The sequence below is a fragment of the Myripristis murdjan genome, chromosome 6, assembly GCF_902150065.1.
Source record: "Myripristis murdjan chromosome 6, fMyrMur1.1, whole genome shotgun sequence".
NCBI lineage: Eukaryota > Metazoa > Chordata > Actinopteri > Holocentriformes > Holocentridae > Myripristis > Myripristis murdjan.
This window is the reverse complement of record NC_043985.1, coordinates 27,017,355-27,033,824: the sequence shown is the minus strand read 5'-3', so window position 1 is coordinate 27,033,824 and position 16,470 is coordinate 27,017,355. Positions and strand designations below refer to the sequence as shown.

Here is a 16,470-nt window from a genome sequence, read left to right as displayed (position 1 = left end):
ACAGCAAGATGTTTATCATTCAAAATGAAAACTTTGGTACACATAAATAAGTACATGCACGAATAAAACAAAAGAAAAAAAGACCTGATCTCAGCAGAAGTGCACCTCACTGTGGGGAAAGCAGCTGGGCATGATCACAAAGTAGTTTTTAAAAAAATGAATGACAGATTGAGGTTTGCTATAATTTGACCAATTTGTCTTTGAGCGCAGACTTATGGAAACCTTTTGACACCGAGAGGCATGCGGGTTATGATTTGTCATGCTTTCATCTCAGCAGATAATCATGTCTGTCTGGCGAGGATGTAACAAACCTGTGTGTTTCCTCTCGTATATCACAATTAATCGACGGGGCACGGTTTCCCTCTGACCGGGTGCCAAGTGTCTGTGGTGAGGGGGAGATTAGTCAGAGTGTCGACCACAAAACTGTGACAACCCACACGTGGGAAAGGGCTTTTACCTTGGCACGGCGTGTTACAACAGAAACTGCTGCTGGGAAAGAAAGAGCCCCTTTTATTTTCTTTCCACATGAACAAATGATCCACCCCGTCTCAACTCGTCTCTCCTGTGTCGTGGAGCACAGAGCTGTAACAGGAAAGATCAAGGTGATTTATTGTGTTTATGTATTCACCTGGTTATTACCGATGCTTTAGTGAGCCCGTGTTTCCCAGATGAACGTCTAAAAAAAAAATCATCTGGTATCAATCAATCAAATGTTAATTATACTTCACAAGTTTTGGATGGAGAATAAAAGCAACTTCTGTCTCTCGTTGCCAAATTAGATTTTATTTGTCCAGCAGATGGCAGTGTAGGGAGGTTTTTAAAGCGCTTCTGATCTGGAAGTGTCCATCCTGTGCTCTCTGGAACAGCGTCATGTAATCTTACAATGTTTCATTTTTATTTATTTATTTATTTTAATGGGTAAAAATCAGTGAGATCATGTTGATCTTGTTTATGAAAAGAGGGATCTGCTTATCCAGACCATAAGTTTTGAAAAACCAGCCCCAGGTGTCAGAAAGGGTATCAATGAATAGTGCTGCAACTAATTATGACTTCTTTTGTGATTCATCAATTAGTCATTTTCTCTCTCTCTCTCTCTCTCTCTCTCTCTTTTTTTTTTTTTTTTTTTTTTTTTTTTTTTTTTTTTTTTTTACTGAGGACAAATTTCAATCACAATTTGAAACCAGCTCTTAAAGTTGCTTTCTTTCTTTTCAGCCCCCAAAAAATCTGATCTGGTGAGTCTGTTGCGAAGCAGACTGTGTGAAAAGATGAAGGTAATGTGATTTCTCTGGGCTCTAATCTCTGGGCATAGTCACGTCACCCTTTTCGGCAGCCCGGGACTTAAAATAATCTTTGAAATGTAAAAATCTCAGGCTTGAGGGATCCCAAAAGGCTGCCTGAGACAGAATGTCGAAACAGGGGTATAAAGTCGGAGTCCATTTCTGTCCACCTAGGGCTAAATACTGGAGCTCAAGGTAAATGTGTAACCTTTTTCAGTGCCAAATAGGTACATACATGCATCATCCCAAGCAGTAAAAGGTACATATATGCTCTGTTTCCTCCAGATGTTCAGGTATAATATCAGGAGACAGCATTTGTTAGACCAAATACAATGAATTAATTAATAAATGCGGTAAATTAACATTAACAACCACCTTAAACATTAATTTAAGGTGGATTGTAACTTGTAGGCAGTGGTTGAGTGAATGAAATAAGTTTTGTAGATTTGTGGATATGACAGAAAAATAGGTAAAACAATTGTCCAGTCAATATTGTACTAGTTATAGAGGACTGGGCTGTATGAGGTAAAAACCACAAGGAGACAAATAAGGGCTGCTGAAGGTGGCGGCCGCCGGGAGAAACCAGACGAGTGCACCTCTGGAGCTGATCTGGAGCCCAGATCTGAGGTCAGCTCTGGGCCTCTCAGCACATTCACCATCTCACAGTCTGCTGAGGACAGACGAGAGGAAGAACCCTGATCCTCCTCCTCCTCCTCCATCAACAACAACAGCATATGAACCACTGGTTCACATGCCACATGGGCTCATTCTGACATGTAGAGCACAGCCCCCTTTGAATCATGTTAATAAATAATAACAATAAATTTATTGTCAAACAGCCTGCTCCACTAGAGGTTAAAGACATTTTCTCAAAAGTAATTAATTATTTTGGTTTTATTATCATGATCATTATTTTTATTGTTATTATTAGTGGTAATAGTAGTTGATTTATTTATTTGTATTTTTATTAGTAGTATTAGCATTTTATTATATTTTATTTTTTATTCATTCATTTTTATTTTTATTTCATTGCATTTTATTTTTATTTTTATTATTTTTTTTGGTCACTCCACACTGGTAATGATAACGCCTAAGGACTTAACCTAAAAAATTATTTAAAAAAAAAAATGCTGAATTTAAAATTAAAAATTTGTTACAAATAAGTAAATAAACAGATTTTTTGTTTTATTTTTGTTTGTTAGTATGTTTGTTTGTTTGTGTCGTTTTGTTTTGTCACTCCGCACGGCCGAGATAACTCCTGGAGACTTGACCTAGGCCCCAAAGAAGAGAAAGGGAGTGAAACTGTTATTTTGAAAGCAGCTAACATTACATCAGGTAAGAAATGAGAGCAGACCTCACCTGGCCAGGTGTCGCAGCAGCCAGTGTTCATGATTCTTGTGACAAAATAAACGTTGATATTTAACCCCCATTAAAGTCAAAGAAGAAGAAAAAAAGGTAGTAGGAACTGTTTCTCGCGGAACAAAAGATGCGTGCTGCATTTTCAGGAGAGCGCTGGACATTGTGTCCGGCGCTGTTTTGCATCCGAGTAGACACAGGCATGCCCTGTTTGATAATGCGGGGAGAGATTTGATGTGATAACTGTGATAATCCCAGCACTGTGGCTCTGCTGGCCGTGATGGGGCTGCTGGGAGCTGTCTGTCGGCGCTCCGCTGCGCTGCGTCTGGAAAGCCTCAGCAGGAGCCGCGGCGGCGGGCGGAGCTGCAGCTCCGGCCGGGAGCTCCGAAGCTTCATTGAGCAGAACACACAGATTGTCGGGAGCAGAGCCTCACGCCGGAGATTAAACTCAGATTATTCACTCCGGAGTGTACATTCTGGCACGCGCGGCCGGAGCTGTGGCCCTTCACTGAGCCTTACTGGGCCATTTACTGGCCCGGGGGCCAGGCGCTGAGCAGGTGGGCTGTCAGTCTGTCTGTCTGTGTGTGTGCCTGTCTGCTGCCTGGTTCTCCTCATCTTCTGCCTGTCTATGTGCCTCTCCTCACCTGTCTGTCTGTCTGTCTGTCTGTCTGCCTGCCTGCCTGCCTGCCTGCCTGTCTGCCTGTCTGTGGTCAGGTGTTGGGAAAGTTCTAAAATGAACACGGGGTCACCGAAGTCAAAGCAGTTGTGTTTATGTTTCTTGCAGCAAGGAGACAGGTCAGTACAACAGTACAGAGTTATCTGAAGAAAAAGTTGAGCATGTGAGTCTTTATGTATGTGCGAGTCGGTGAGGGATTGTTGTCCAGTCATACACGTCATTGTTGCTATGGAGACTCACCTGGGAGGGCAGTAAGATAAATTGGGTGCAGTGCAAGACGCTACAGTTGCGTTCTGTGGTGAGAGCGAACACGAACAACAAGACACATGAGAACGCCATGTGCGAACATCGTGCACTGACACTCTGTTCCTTCTTACTTCGTTTAAGATAAGCAGCACATTTTTCTGACATCAGGTACTTGCTGGACCGGCCGGCCGTGTCTCGCGGGAGGTCGGTTCTGGATGTGGGCAGCGGCTGCGGGGCCGCGGCCATCGCTGCCAAACTGAGTGGAGCCGCTCGTGTGGTGGCAAATGATGTTGACGCCGGTGAGACACACAGACACACGCACGCACACACGCACGTACGTAGGCTCAGGTGTGTGCGTAAAACACTCGAGATCTTCACCATTTTAACAAAAAAAGCTGCTTTACTTATTAGTCACTGCAAGCTGTCTGAATACATGGACCATAAAAACTTGTCTCCTAAAGATTGTTTTATCAAGGATTTCTCTTTCATTACCAAGTCAGTATTTGTCCAGCAGACGGCCATATAGAGGGTGTTAATCGTACTCCAAATCCAGATCGATCTGGGAGTCCTGATCCTGTAAAACTGGGTCATCATGATCCAGTCTGACAGTCTATGATGTTTGATCCAGATTAGGAGAAGAATAGGTTCTGATTATCCCGGCCAATCAAATCCAGAGCTGCCCCCTGCTGTCACTGAATATGACTGTTGGGTCGCATCAAAGTTAATAATCTCTTTTGTTTGTTTGTTTGTTTTCTTTTCTTCCTTATGAGGATGAGGAGAAAAGTGAGCAAGTCCTAGCATTTATGAGGCTGTAACCAGGATTTTTTTTGGTATTTTGTTTCATGAATAATGACTAAAACGTCTTCTCAGTCAGGATAGATTAATTTCAGCCTATTGACAGATAAAATAATTGACTTATTGACTTATTTTGCTGTCTTTTCAGTTCCAAAACATTTTTAATTTCATTTATTTGGTAAACCGGTGTAGTAAAATGAAACATGCTGAATCTGCCTGTCGTGGCCCCAGTCGCTGCGGTTGCCACCCACATGAACTGCGAGCTGAACGGCCTGGAGCCTCTGGTTTGTGTGACGGACAACATGATCGGTTCAGAGCCTCCGGGTTTTGACCTCATCCTCCTGGGAGACATGTTCTACGACGAGGCGCTGGCTGACAGTCTCCACGGCTGGCTGGGGCGCTGCGTCAAAGCCCACGGCAGCCAGGTGCTGATCGGAGACCCAGGCAGAGCCCAGTTTGAGGGGCACCGCATCCGAGGGCGCCTGCAGCGGCTGGCCCGGTTTGAGCTGCCCGAGTCGGTGAGGGAGCAGAACTATGGCCTGACCTGCAGCTCCGTGTGGCGCTACCACCCCGACCTCTGACAGCTGGTCTGCAATTTAATGTCATCCGTCATGCCGACGGGGACATGTGTCAGATTTAAACCGCGGCATGAGACTGTGAGAGGGCTGCTTCTCTGATGGTTTCCCCTCTGGTTCACTCGACTCAGTTTTCGGTGGGTTAACCCCAACTCTGTCTCCTGTTATTTTCTCCTATATGTCTCCTTTATGAGATGGATGAGATTTTGCCTTTGCAAGTAGGCCTATGTCAAAACAAAACGTGAATATGCAGTAAGCAACAATGAACATTTATTATATTTAGTCTGCAGGGCTGAAGTACAATAAATAAGAGCCATAACAAACAGAGAATGTAGAAAACACACTGCACTGAGGTAAGAAAGTTAGGAAATATTAAAATATTTATATCTATATCTATAGATATATATAGATTGATATATCTATATCTATATATAGATAGATATAGATAGATATAGATATGTCTATATATAGATATATATCTATAGATATAGATATATATCTACATATTTTTTTATTTTTATATATAGATATCTATCTAGATAACTATATATATGTAGAGAGAGAGAGAGATCTATATATCTATATCTATAGATATATAGATAGATATACAGATATATATTCTTTTTTCTGACCTATCACAAATGCAGTTGTTTCTTTGTAAATTCATAAAAGGATTCACAAGGCTATTACAGAATTTTATTTATCACAAAAACAGCTTCACTTAAACAGTGTACAGTGCAAAAAAAGTCTGAAACAATGTTATTTTTGTAAACATTACACAACTGTCAGAGAGAAATTGAGTGCTGATTTTTAATAAAACTTATTTCCACTTTCACACCACTCTCTTAACTTGTGTTTCGTCTTTGTGCAACCTTTTCCTTGAACGTTATCACAGCTGTGAAGGATATTTAAGTAGTAAAAGCTTAACTTCATGCAGTAAATGGTTAATTAGTTTACAACATGGCTGGAGCACCACTCTGTTCGCTGGGGGAAGGACAGAGAGGACAACAACAACCAACAACCGCCCTCACACACACGATATAATGACCTGTAATATTTTGTAATAATAAGGGCTTTTACTAAGTAATTATGGTGTAATTACAGAGTAACGCCTCCGTAACTACGGGGTGACAAGCATCACTTTATTTCCAGCCTTGAAGTTAGGGAACAAGCCCCACAGTGACTACACTGTGTTTGTTTTTTGGTATGTGGTCAGTGTGAAAACAGTCATATCATTACTTTTTAATAAGCCACTCAACATTACAAAATTGTAATTCCCAAGGATTTGGTTTGTTACCTTGTAATTACTTTGTTTGTACCCCATAAATATAAGAGTTACCCCTTAATTACAACATAAGTCCATCATTATTACAAAACTGTTATTCTTTTAATTCCCCAGGATTTGACTGTTACCCTGTTACAAAACAGTTATGCTGTAATCTGCAGGATGTAAAATAAAGTGCTACCATTAAAACACAGTTATATCTTGTCCTATTGAACTGACGTGAGGACCAAACATCAGAATGCAAACAACGTACACCTCAGAGAACAACCATGATGCTTTCAGATGTGTTGCTGTGGGAAAACTCTTCACACAGTAAAACACATGCCTGTTCTCCAGCACAGACGGTTTTCTGTCACCTTTCATGTAGCAGAGGTCGTCCCAGCAGCCTGTGTTACTTCCAGCAGTGTGCATCTTGTAGCTCCTCATTTGAAATCGACTGACCACGCCATGAATTTTAAATTGCAGTTGGACCGGGATACCCACGCCTGGCCTGTGAAAGGAGCAGAAGGGAGCTACTGACGGCAGAGTCAGGTCAAATTTAATTATTATCAGTGATCACAACAGGACACAAACAAGTTTTGAGCTCTAGCTTTTCTATTATTTGACCCTACCTGGCTGGTCATCACATTACAACAGCAGATTAGTTTCACTGTAGGGAGAACAAAAAAAATCACAGAGCCAGGGGGGACAGGACTCAGACTCTTCTCTGAGATTAAAGTGGTAAATTTACGAGAAAAACTCAGAAATTTATGAGAAAAAAATGTGAGATTATAAAGTCACAGATTTACGAGAAAAATAATGGAAGAAACAGTTTTTCTTATAATATCGGATTTAGTAACAAGGAAATCCTAGTCATTTCAGCCTCAAATCACAATATTATCTCCACCATCCCTACTTTGAGGACACATTGCCATGACTTGGGTCTATTCAGAAGAAAACAATATTGTGATTCTGGGCTAAATTCACCAGGATTTCCTTACTACTACTGTTACTGAATCCCATTGCAGAGTATAACTTGAGGAGGTCATCAGCTGCAGGCCTGATACATGGCGAGCGGTCTGCAGTGTGTGAAGTTTCTCTCTCGTATACATACTTGTATACTTTATAATCTTAGAATCTGAGTTTTGTTTTTTTTTTTTTTAGAATAAATTAATGACTTTAATGTCTGAAATTCTGAGTTTTTTTTTATCTGAATATTACCCCCCCCCCCCCCCCCCCCCCCCCCCCCCCCCCCCCCGCACTGTAATTTTTTTTAATCTCTATAATGGCACTGCTACACTGTCATGCATTACTGATGACTCCTTATCGAAATTCACACTGAGTAAATATTCTGTGAAAGTAGTCATCCCTACAATATCGCTGCAAAATTGATAGAGGTATTTGGTCAGCATTGTCTGGCCTGACTTTCAGCACCACGGTGGGATTTAATGTTCTTTGTAACTTAAGATACACTGAGAATTAGTATAAGAGCAAAGCGATAAGAGTACACAACCTACAAACAGCATAGGCCTGGTGGTTTACCACATGACCAGCCGGTCGCAAGGGTGGCAAGTACACTCAAATCCGAGGCACTCTCAAAATTTCCACATGGGAATATTCTAGTTTGAAAAAAATCGCCAAGGCTACATCTACATTATCAGGGTGTCTGGTTGCTCAACAAAGTAATCTCATAAATTTCAGAGGCTCTGACTTTTCTGGCCAAAAGTTTTGCATGATTTCCCTGGTCCAGGGCAGTTGCTAGGAATTCTGGGCCCCCTGAGAGAATATCGGTGTGGGCCCCTCTACCCCATTCATTGTTACTTTTTTAACTGTGTGTGGGCCCTAGTGGGCCATGGGCCCTTAGAATTGTCATAACCTTTCCCCCCTATACGACGGCACTGCCCTGGTCACTGCTGCAATAAGGCTGCTAATTCTGTGGACCGTTGAGGACGACATGAAGCTTACCTGTCATGTGAGGACAGTCGTAGAAGAGAAACGTACTGAGCTTGGGGCAATTTGTGATAACAGCCTCAAAAGACTCATCAGTCAAGTTGGGACACCTTGACAAGCCCAGCTCCTGCAAAACATCCAATTACATTTGTTAAACATTTAGAACAGTCTCATTCTCTCACTAAGATGTTCACTAAATGTTTGAAATCTCTATTAATTGTTTACTTACATTCAAATTTTTGGAGCAAAGCCCTGTAACAAATCCAGTGATGCCAACATCTGTAACCTGCAAATCATAAAAACAGCCTAGTGATCAGTATGTGGCTGGGTGTTTCTGTGATACACGTCATACATCACACCCATGAAAATGTTGCTTTCTTTTTTTTCTTTCTTTGAAACACTGGATTATGAAAAATCACTGAATCATACTTCTTAAGATATCATGAGCATGTCAGTAAAATTTACTTTGAGCTTTTAACATTTATTGCAGCACCAAGCATCAAAACAAAAACTGTGTAGTGTTTTGTTTTTCTCTGAACCTGATATGGGCAATAGGAGCTTACACGTTGGTCATATTACCATAACACATGACTTTTCTGCGGCACAGTTTGCATACAGCACTGTTCATGTCTAACTTAGTGCTGGGTATCGTTTCAGATTTCAAGAATCGATTCGATTCCGATTCACAAGATTCAGAATCGATTATCACGATTCGATCCGATCCGATTCGATTCGATTCGATTCGATTCGATCTGATATTGCCGATCCGATTCGATCCGATATTGATTTGGTTAGTTTTATTAAAAAGCATTTTGAGCTGTTACTGAGTTACATGCCTGTCTAGTTATGCAAGACATTAATACTATTATTATATTGTGTCATTTGACAACAGATTAATATAGGTATTGATAATTAAAATGGCTGTAAGACTGGTAAAAAAGGCTAGGACCACCTTTTGTTGCCCAGACTTGGTATGTTGTGTTAGTGTATGTTTATGAGTTGTAGAACATAATAAATTATCTTGCAGGAGTAGATGGTTACCAGTAAGCGTGAGTCAAATAATTTAACAATATGTTAAATTATTATTTGTTTTAAAAATGTAAATTACTTATCAAACAGAGCTAACAATTCAGCTACCAATGAATGAGCTGTAGTATGCATGTGATAACATGGTTTGAAAAATAAGCCGAAGTGATACCTCTTCTCTGAATAGACAAGCTAAGCCAGTGTGCTGCTGTTAGCCAGTAAAAATAGCACAGAGTGGGAACTCTTCACTTTGTACGCAATCTATGTCGGTGCGCTGCGGTAGCCCGGAGAGTTTCTCTGCGTTTTGGACTCGTGCGGTGCCGGTGCAGGTGTTGTAATGTTTTTTCTTGGTGGTGCAGGTGAAACCACTGGAGCGGTTGTGCCACCCAGATTTGCTTCCCTCCATGTAATTTTCCCTAGACATACGTTCATATTCCACACAAAAACAGCATTTATATATATATTAAAAGATCGATCTTTCGGCGCACAGATCGATCCATGGGAATTTAGATGAAGATCGATTCAAAATCGGAGGATCGATCTTTTCAACACAGCTCTAGTCTAACTAGTCTCTATCCTCTAAATTATCAAAGCCACAGCTCTTTGAAACTTTTTATTTAAAGCATGCAGCATTGAATCACTAGTTTTGTCTTTGTCAGTCCCTGTTATGTTTGCTTCCTATAACACTGCACTAGTAAATTTATTATCATTACTATTCTTCTTTCAGTCACCCTGTCATCTGTCGCATTCTAAGCAGCAATGTCTTTTCCACAAAATAAAAATATGTACAAAGAATCAATCCAGGGTCAGCATGGCAATTTTGTCCCATCCCTAGCTCCCATCTTTGGACAAGAAATTTTTAAGACAAAGCAAATGCATGCCAATTTGTGTGTGACAAGCAAAAGTTAGCAGACAATAGTGTGGCTCAGTACAAATAAATGACTGTGAGAAAAGTAAAAGGCACTCAGAAAACAAGCTATGTCCTTTTTAGCTGTGGGGTGAGAGTACTTGTGTTCCAGAAAGGCAGAGAGCATGGAGAAGCCTGCAGTTCTCCGCCAGCGCCAGCAGGGCGGCATCTCCGACCATGGAGCAGCCTTCGAGACTGAGGACTTCCAGGTCTCTGCACGTGTGGGCCAGAGCGCTCACCGCCTCGTCTGTCACTCCATCACAGTTTTTCAGATCAACCTCCTTTAGGTTTGGACAGGAAGAGACTAGAGCAATCACACCTACCGAGGAGGGATGGAGAGAGAAATGACTGCTGACTGCCATGACACGGTGGCTATTAACCAGTTAGAGCAATGCCTTTGAAAATATCAAATTCAAATCCTGTCAAACAATGCAACCTGGCTGGACAAGAAACAAACATGGAGGCATGGAGAAGCCCTTTTTGCTCAAAAGATATTCAACCCTAACAACTAAAATCTAAATGATTTGCTAAAATGTGAAAGGTGGGTAAATCTCAGTAAACTGATTTATGTTCTTCATTATGAGCTCTCTTATCTTTATTACCCTCTACAGTGTTGATATTTTTTGGGCTCAGAATTACCTCTACATGCCACTTTGTGTGCTATGTGCTTTACCTGCTTTGTACTGAGACTTCAATTTTTCAGTTTTTCACAGACCTGCCTGGTTGTGTGCTGGATCCCCACCACTGCCAGCTCTCTCACTATATATTACATAACATCCTCATTGCTGCACACACCATTCATTTGATGCTGGACATTGACCTCTGCCCAGATAGTGAGCAGAGCCCTTATGATGTTTGACCAGCACTGCCAGTTGTTCTCCATTTTTCTTTTCTCTGATATTTTTCTGCTACAAAAGCAAGCTGCTGTGCCGACATCTGTCTTGTCAGCTGAACCGTCTCCCTGCCCAAAGCCAGGTAAAGGCCGATTTATGGTTCTGCGGACACTGGACGCCGCGTGCACGCAGTTGCTACGCAGATGGTGTGTGCCTCTCATGCTTCTGCGTCCTGTCGATCTAGTATGCTAAGCAATTCCCCGCCAATATATTATTATCATATTGTTACCTACACTGACAAGCCTTTTCAAAAACCTTATATATGGCATTGTAAATAAAGAGTCATTTTTTTAGAAAACTTACTTGTTTTATCTCTCAAACAAAGTGCAAAACAACGTGTAAAAGAATTGAAATGTGCACGTTAAGGACAAATGGAGCAAAAGAATTGAATCAATACAAACAAAAGGTGCAAAGTAGTGAGGTGAAAACTATTGGAATGTGCAAGTCAATACAAACAAATGGTGCAAAGTAGTGAGGTGAAAACTACTGGAATGTGGTACTACAGCAGGCAGTGAAGCTGCAAGGGCGAAATGCCGGAAATTATGTAGTTCGGCGGACAAATCATAGCTCTTACTCTGTGTGGGGGGTCTGTGTAGTTCCAACGCGTAGTTACAATTTTTGGGAGGTACGTGGCAAGACGCGGCAGTCGCAGAGGGCCCGCAAGGGACGCATTTGTTACGCAAACCCTCCATAAGCTATGCGTACGCATAGCTTATGGACAGCCCCATGGAGGCATGATCAAAGACCGGAAGTGACAATGAAAACACAACTGGCTATGGCACCCTGTAGCACATTTGGCGTGAGAGTGGAAAGCCGGCTTATGAGGTCTTGAAAAACTAAGCCCCAAAATCACAAACAAAGAATATAAAACTTGTTTCTGTCATGTCATTAAAACGTACAATCTGAGACAGATGCACAGCCCGTTCTGCAATAAGATAACACAGAATGTTTGAGTTTTTCTACCATGATATATCTTGTTTGATCAGTTTTACAAAACTATCAAAATCAAAAAATTGTCTGTACCCCAAGAAAACTGCCCTACCACCTTTCTGGATTTATTAGCATCGTTAGCATTAGCGGTATTATTGCTATTCTCTATGAGGCAGCATAAGATTTACCTCCTGATAATCACATCATCCAGTCGTTGTTCTTTGGTTTCTGATTTACCAGCACTCTTTACAAAACACTCTTCCATTATGGATTCATGGATTAGGCTAGACTGTGTCAGATAAATAAATTCTAAATACTATGGTGTTCCCCTTTAAATTTAGCAGATTACCTGCTGAGGTGATTCTTCGACAGTTAGTCAGGTTTATGGTCTTGAGATGTGGACAGCAGATCTGCTGGAGAGCCAAGTCTGAAATTTGGCAGTATCCTAGATTTAGGCTCTTTATTCCTGGATGCAATAGCTGAGAACAAGATTAAAGAACAAGAAATGCCTTTTTACCATTACCTTTCGTTAGTAACACAAGAGGAAACATAATGACGCAGATAGCCTTGAGATACTTCCTTGAGCCCTTCAGACTTCACACCATGTGAAATTGAGACATGTTCTCGAAATGCTTGACAGCTCATGGTTTACAATGAGAGCTTGGTTCTTGGTTCTTTAAGAAAGTTCTCTAAAGTCTAAAAAAGTTTTTTTTGTCTTTATCAGTCTCTCAAACTGGTTAAAACTGCCTTTCCCACTTCTGTGCCATAATGCATCTTCATTTTGAAAACAATATACTCACTTGGTACATACTGTTCAACCCACTGAACAGTGGAATTTAACAGCTTTAAAGCTGCTGTAAAGCTAACAAAGCTTATAAACATAAGCAACATAAAGCTAATCATTTATGTTGGTATGGGTGAGGTGACACTGAGGGGCAATGTGATAAAGATAAAATATGTGACAAAACATTGTTAAGAATAAAGTATTGTGGTGTGGCCATGGTGTGCAAATCGTAATTTCCAGACATAGGCCTAGTCCTAAGAAAAAAAATGTTTGCCCGGTAAAAAACACAGTATCATCAATTTAATCTTTTTTTTTTTTCCCCAATCATCTACCCGGTGAAGTCATATCAAGGAGACCATGGCCTCATGGTCTTAATGAGCTTTACACTCAGACATGAAAAGCTCAGTAAGAGCCTCCTTGACTAGATAACCCAAGTGATGGCTGGATTATGGACCTGGTGCAGTAAACATCATATTTCCCTCCATATAACTAATGGCAGCTAAGCTTGTTAGATAGAGCTATTCAGCTCCAGTTGTTCTGCTCTTCACTGGCAAAGTCGACCACCTGGCTCGGTTTAAAAGGACCAGATGGTTCCACAAGTATGGTGGAAAGAGATCTGAACAAACCCTGAATAAGATTAACATGGAAGTAAAGGACTGATTGGGACTGTGTTGAGCAGACTGCATGGAAAGTTCAACTCCCATCTGTGATCAAGATAAGGCAAAGCATCACAGAAGACAAATCAGTAACTTAATAAACACTAATGATCTGAATCATCAAGGAAAATTATGCTTGACATAAAAGTGGTTCAATTTTGAGTTTCTCAGAGGGTTTACCGTTTACCTAAGATCTGCTTCCTTTTCTCCATTTCTTATTAGGGCGGAACGATATATACTGATTATCTTATCAATATTGTGATATGAAATTAGATATTGTCTGGGATTTAAGATACTGTAATATTGTGATATGGCATAAGTGACGTCTTTTCCTGGTTTTAAAGGTGTCATTACAGCCTGCTCTAGCTGTTTTATCATTGTCTCTAACTGCTTGGTCATCATATTCACATTACTGCTGATTATTCAGCAAAATCTGTGTGTAAAATTGTGTGTAAATGTCTTATGAAAGCACCAACAGTCATTCCTACAATACTGATATCAAGGTATCTGGTCAAAAACATCACGATATTTGTGTTTGTCCATATCACCTAGCCCCATTTCTTATCTTTCCAAAATGTTTTTTGGCTGCTTGGTCAGACTAAAGGAGAGAGAAAGAGAGATAGGTAGGTACGTAGGTAGGTAGGTAAATTGATGGATAGATCAAAAATGAGAATTATCATCAGCTGCTGCTTTAATTAAATTATCTTACTTGAAATTTGCCAACTTGCACAAGACGCATTAAAATCTTATTTTAAAGGACATATTTTGGCTTGAGGCAATTAACTGATATTTCATCTCTAACGATGAGGATCTCTTCTACCCTCTCATTCCCTTTTCCCCCTTCCTTCCAAGTTGCTTCCTGGTGGAGGACAAATGTTGATGAGGCCGGGGAGGAAAATCAAGGGTTAAGAGTCATTTCTGACTCTTCTCACTTCAGTCTGCGCCTGCAGGGCATACCTGACTGATGTTCTCATTGGTGAATTTCATTCTTGTGGACAGTTTTGGCACCAGCTCGTCCTTTATTTCCACAGGTAAGTTCCTAATGCCACTGAGGAAGCTGTCTGCAGTGTCTGCCACATATTCCACACAGCTGCAAGACAAGGAGCAGCAAGCGGAGAGGGCACTGAGCAGTTTGTACAGCATGTGCAGGTCACTCATGTTTATCAGCAGCATACACTTTAGTTTTGCATAAATTTTAATCTGGAAAAGATCAACCTCTAAGGACATGACTGTGGGCAGGGCTGTGTAACATGGCCAAAATAACATTAATGCTATTATTCCACTTATTTTGTCAATGAACCAGTATTTTACAGAACCTATTTCTTTCAGTATAAACTGCACTTACAGGGCTCTGGGATACTGATCAATGAGCTCACTTAAGTTTGTCTGACTTTTGTGCCAGACTTTTGTATAATTCACAAATGCCACTCATAAGGTAAATGATGACATAAAAATCCTGTAAAACTATTTTTCCCAGTGCAGTTTGTTCACTGCTCTCATGAACTGTTCTGTTCTGTTATGAACTGTTATTTACACACACACACACACACACACACACACACATTTATATATATATATATATATATATATATATGTGTGTGTGTGTGTACACACACACACACACAGATAGATAGATAGATAGATAGATAGATAGATAGATAGATAGATAGATAGATAGATAGATAGATGTTGTATTTACATCGGCTATCATTTTCCTGCACCAAACTATCACTAATATATCAGCATTTAAAAATCCGTATTAGTCAACCTCTACATAATGACAGGGAGGGAAAACACACCAATGGAAGTTTTCATATGGTTCCCCCTTTCTTTTATATTGTTCACAAATCACCTTGGCATAAGGAAGATAATCAACTTGTAGGCGTGTGTGTTAAATGTTTTAAGGCAGATGGTTGTTTGCCTTCACGTGTGCTTTAATTTGACCGCGATTAACCTCTGGAAACACGTAATTGTCATCTTTTTTGCCTCATATGTAATGACTTTTTCTAATCTAATGGGGACAAATGGATAAACATAAAATAAACATGGCATGTTTGAACATGTTGAACACATCTGGTACCCATCAGTGTTTCTTTGAGGTCTATTTGACCCGCGGACTGTTTGTGCTGTCTAAAACATACAGCCTGAGAAACATCAACATTTAACACACGCGTTTCAGCTGTATTTGGATGACACTGAGGAGCTATAACATGCTATTTATCATCTTAAACAAACAAACAAAAAACGTCTGCTTTAGGGCCTCACCTACCAAAACCACTGTACCAGAGAGAGAACCAGTGATAGTTAATGTGATGTTTGGGAGGGAGAAACATGATTCCCACGGAAATTTGATGTATAAGTGGGCTGTATTTTATTTCGAGGGCTAGTTAGATACTACCACATAAATCCTCTGGAGATTTTAATTGCTGTGGTCAAACTGATATAAAAAATGTTAGTAAATTTGAAGGTTATGAGAGCCTGTGGGTTTCCTTCATGTATGCAGCACCTGTTGAATTTACAGTAGACCATCATAAAACGGGACATTTCGTCTGTCTGTACGTTACCGTTAAAAATTAGCTTACTAACGGTCAGCTAATGTCAACGGTTTTCCATCGTTAGACACATTAATAAGCCGCTCTGCTACGTCGAGCCGCTTTTACTGTAAAAAAAAACAGAGTGTCATGACTTGTTAACTTAGATAAACCCATCCAGGTGGAGTTACTTACATGTCAAAAAGCGAATCCACAGGCATTTTGGTGGCACGTCGCTTTATGTTGTTGTTGTTGTTGTTATCTCGCCCTACATCATATTCTTCTGCTCCTTCTTCTTCTGCGTCTCGTTTTCTTCTTCGTTTATTTCACGGCGGCTGTTATTGCGCCAACTATTGGAATTATTGAATTACTTCATGCCAAAATTGAGAACTTCTTTTTAAATTAATCATCTGAATTTACACTCAGTTTTAATCCTCATCACCAGTGCCTTGCTTTCAATAAGCCTGTTGCATCTGTGTTTTATAGGTTATTTAAGGTATTTTCAACATTGCGACAAACAAAAACGAGTAAAAAAATGATACTGGCATTGAATAAAACTAGTTTAAAATACTTGTGTATTTACATTGTCTACATTCGTGAAGTA

At 40.4% G+C, this 16,470-nt stretch overlaps 2 protein-coding genes across 2 annotated transcripts; one reads left to right on the top strand and one right to left on the bottom strand.

The window, feature by feature from the left end:
- Positions 1-2,713: 2,713 nt before the first annotated feature.
- Positions 2,714-5,303, top strand: etfbkmt (electron transfer flavoprotein subunit beta lysine methyltransferase). Its single transcript, XM_030052735.1, is given in 4 exon segments — positions 2,714-3,049; positions 3,052-3,190; positions 3,724-3,854; positions 4,582-5,303. Coding segments are annotated over 4 exon segments (756 nt in total). The 5' UTR covers positions 2,714-2,913; the 3' UTR covers positions 4,932-5,303.
- Positions 5,304-5,607: 304 nt separating this feature from the next.
- Positions 5,608-16,180, bottom strand: LOC115361242 (antagonist of mitotic exit network 1 homolog (S. cerevisiae)). Its single transcript, XM_030054615.1, has 7 exons — positions 16,062-16,180; positions 14,293-14,425; positions 12,245-12,374; positions 10,174-10,391; positions 8,369-8,425; positions 8,155-8,266; positions 5,608-6,700 (listed from the first exon to the last, which is right to left on the bottom strand). The coding sequence occupies exons 1-7, from the start codon at positions 16,085-16,087 to the stop codon at positions 6,633-6,635; spliced, it is 744 nt and encodes a 247-aa protein (XP_029910475.1). The 5' UTR covers positions 16,088-16,180; the 3' UTR covers positions 5,608-6,632.
- Between the last annotated feature and the right edge of the window lie 290 nt (positions 16,181-16,470).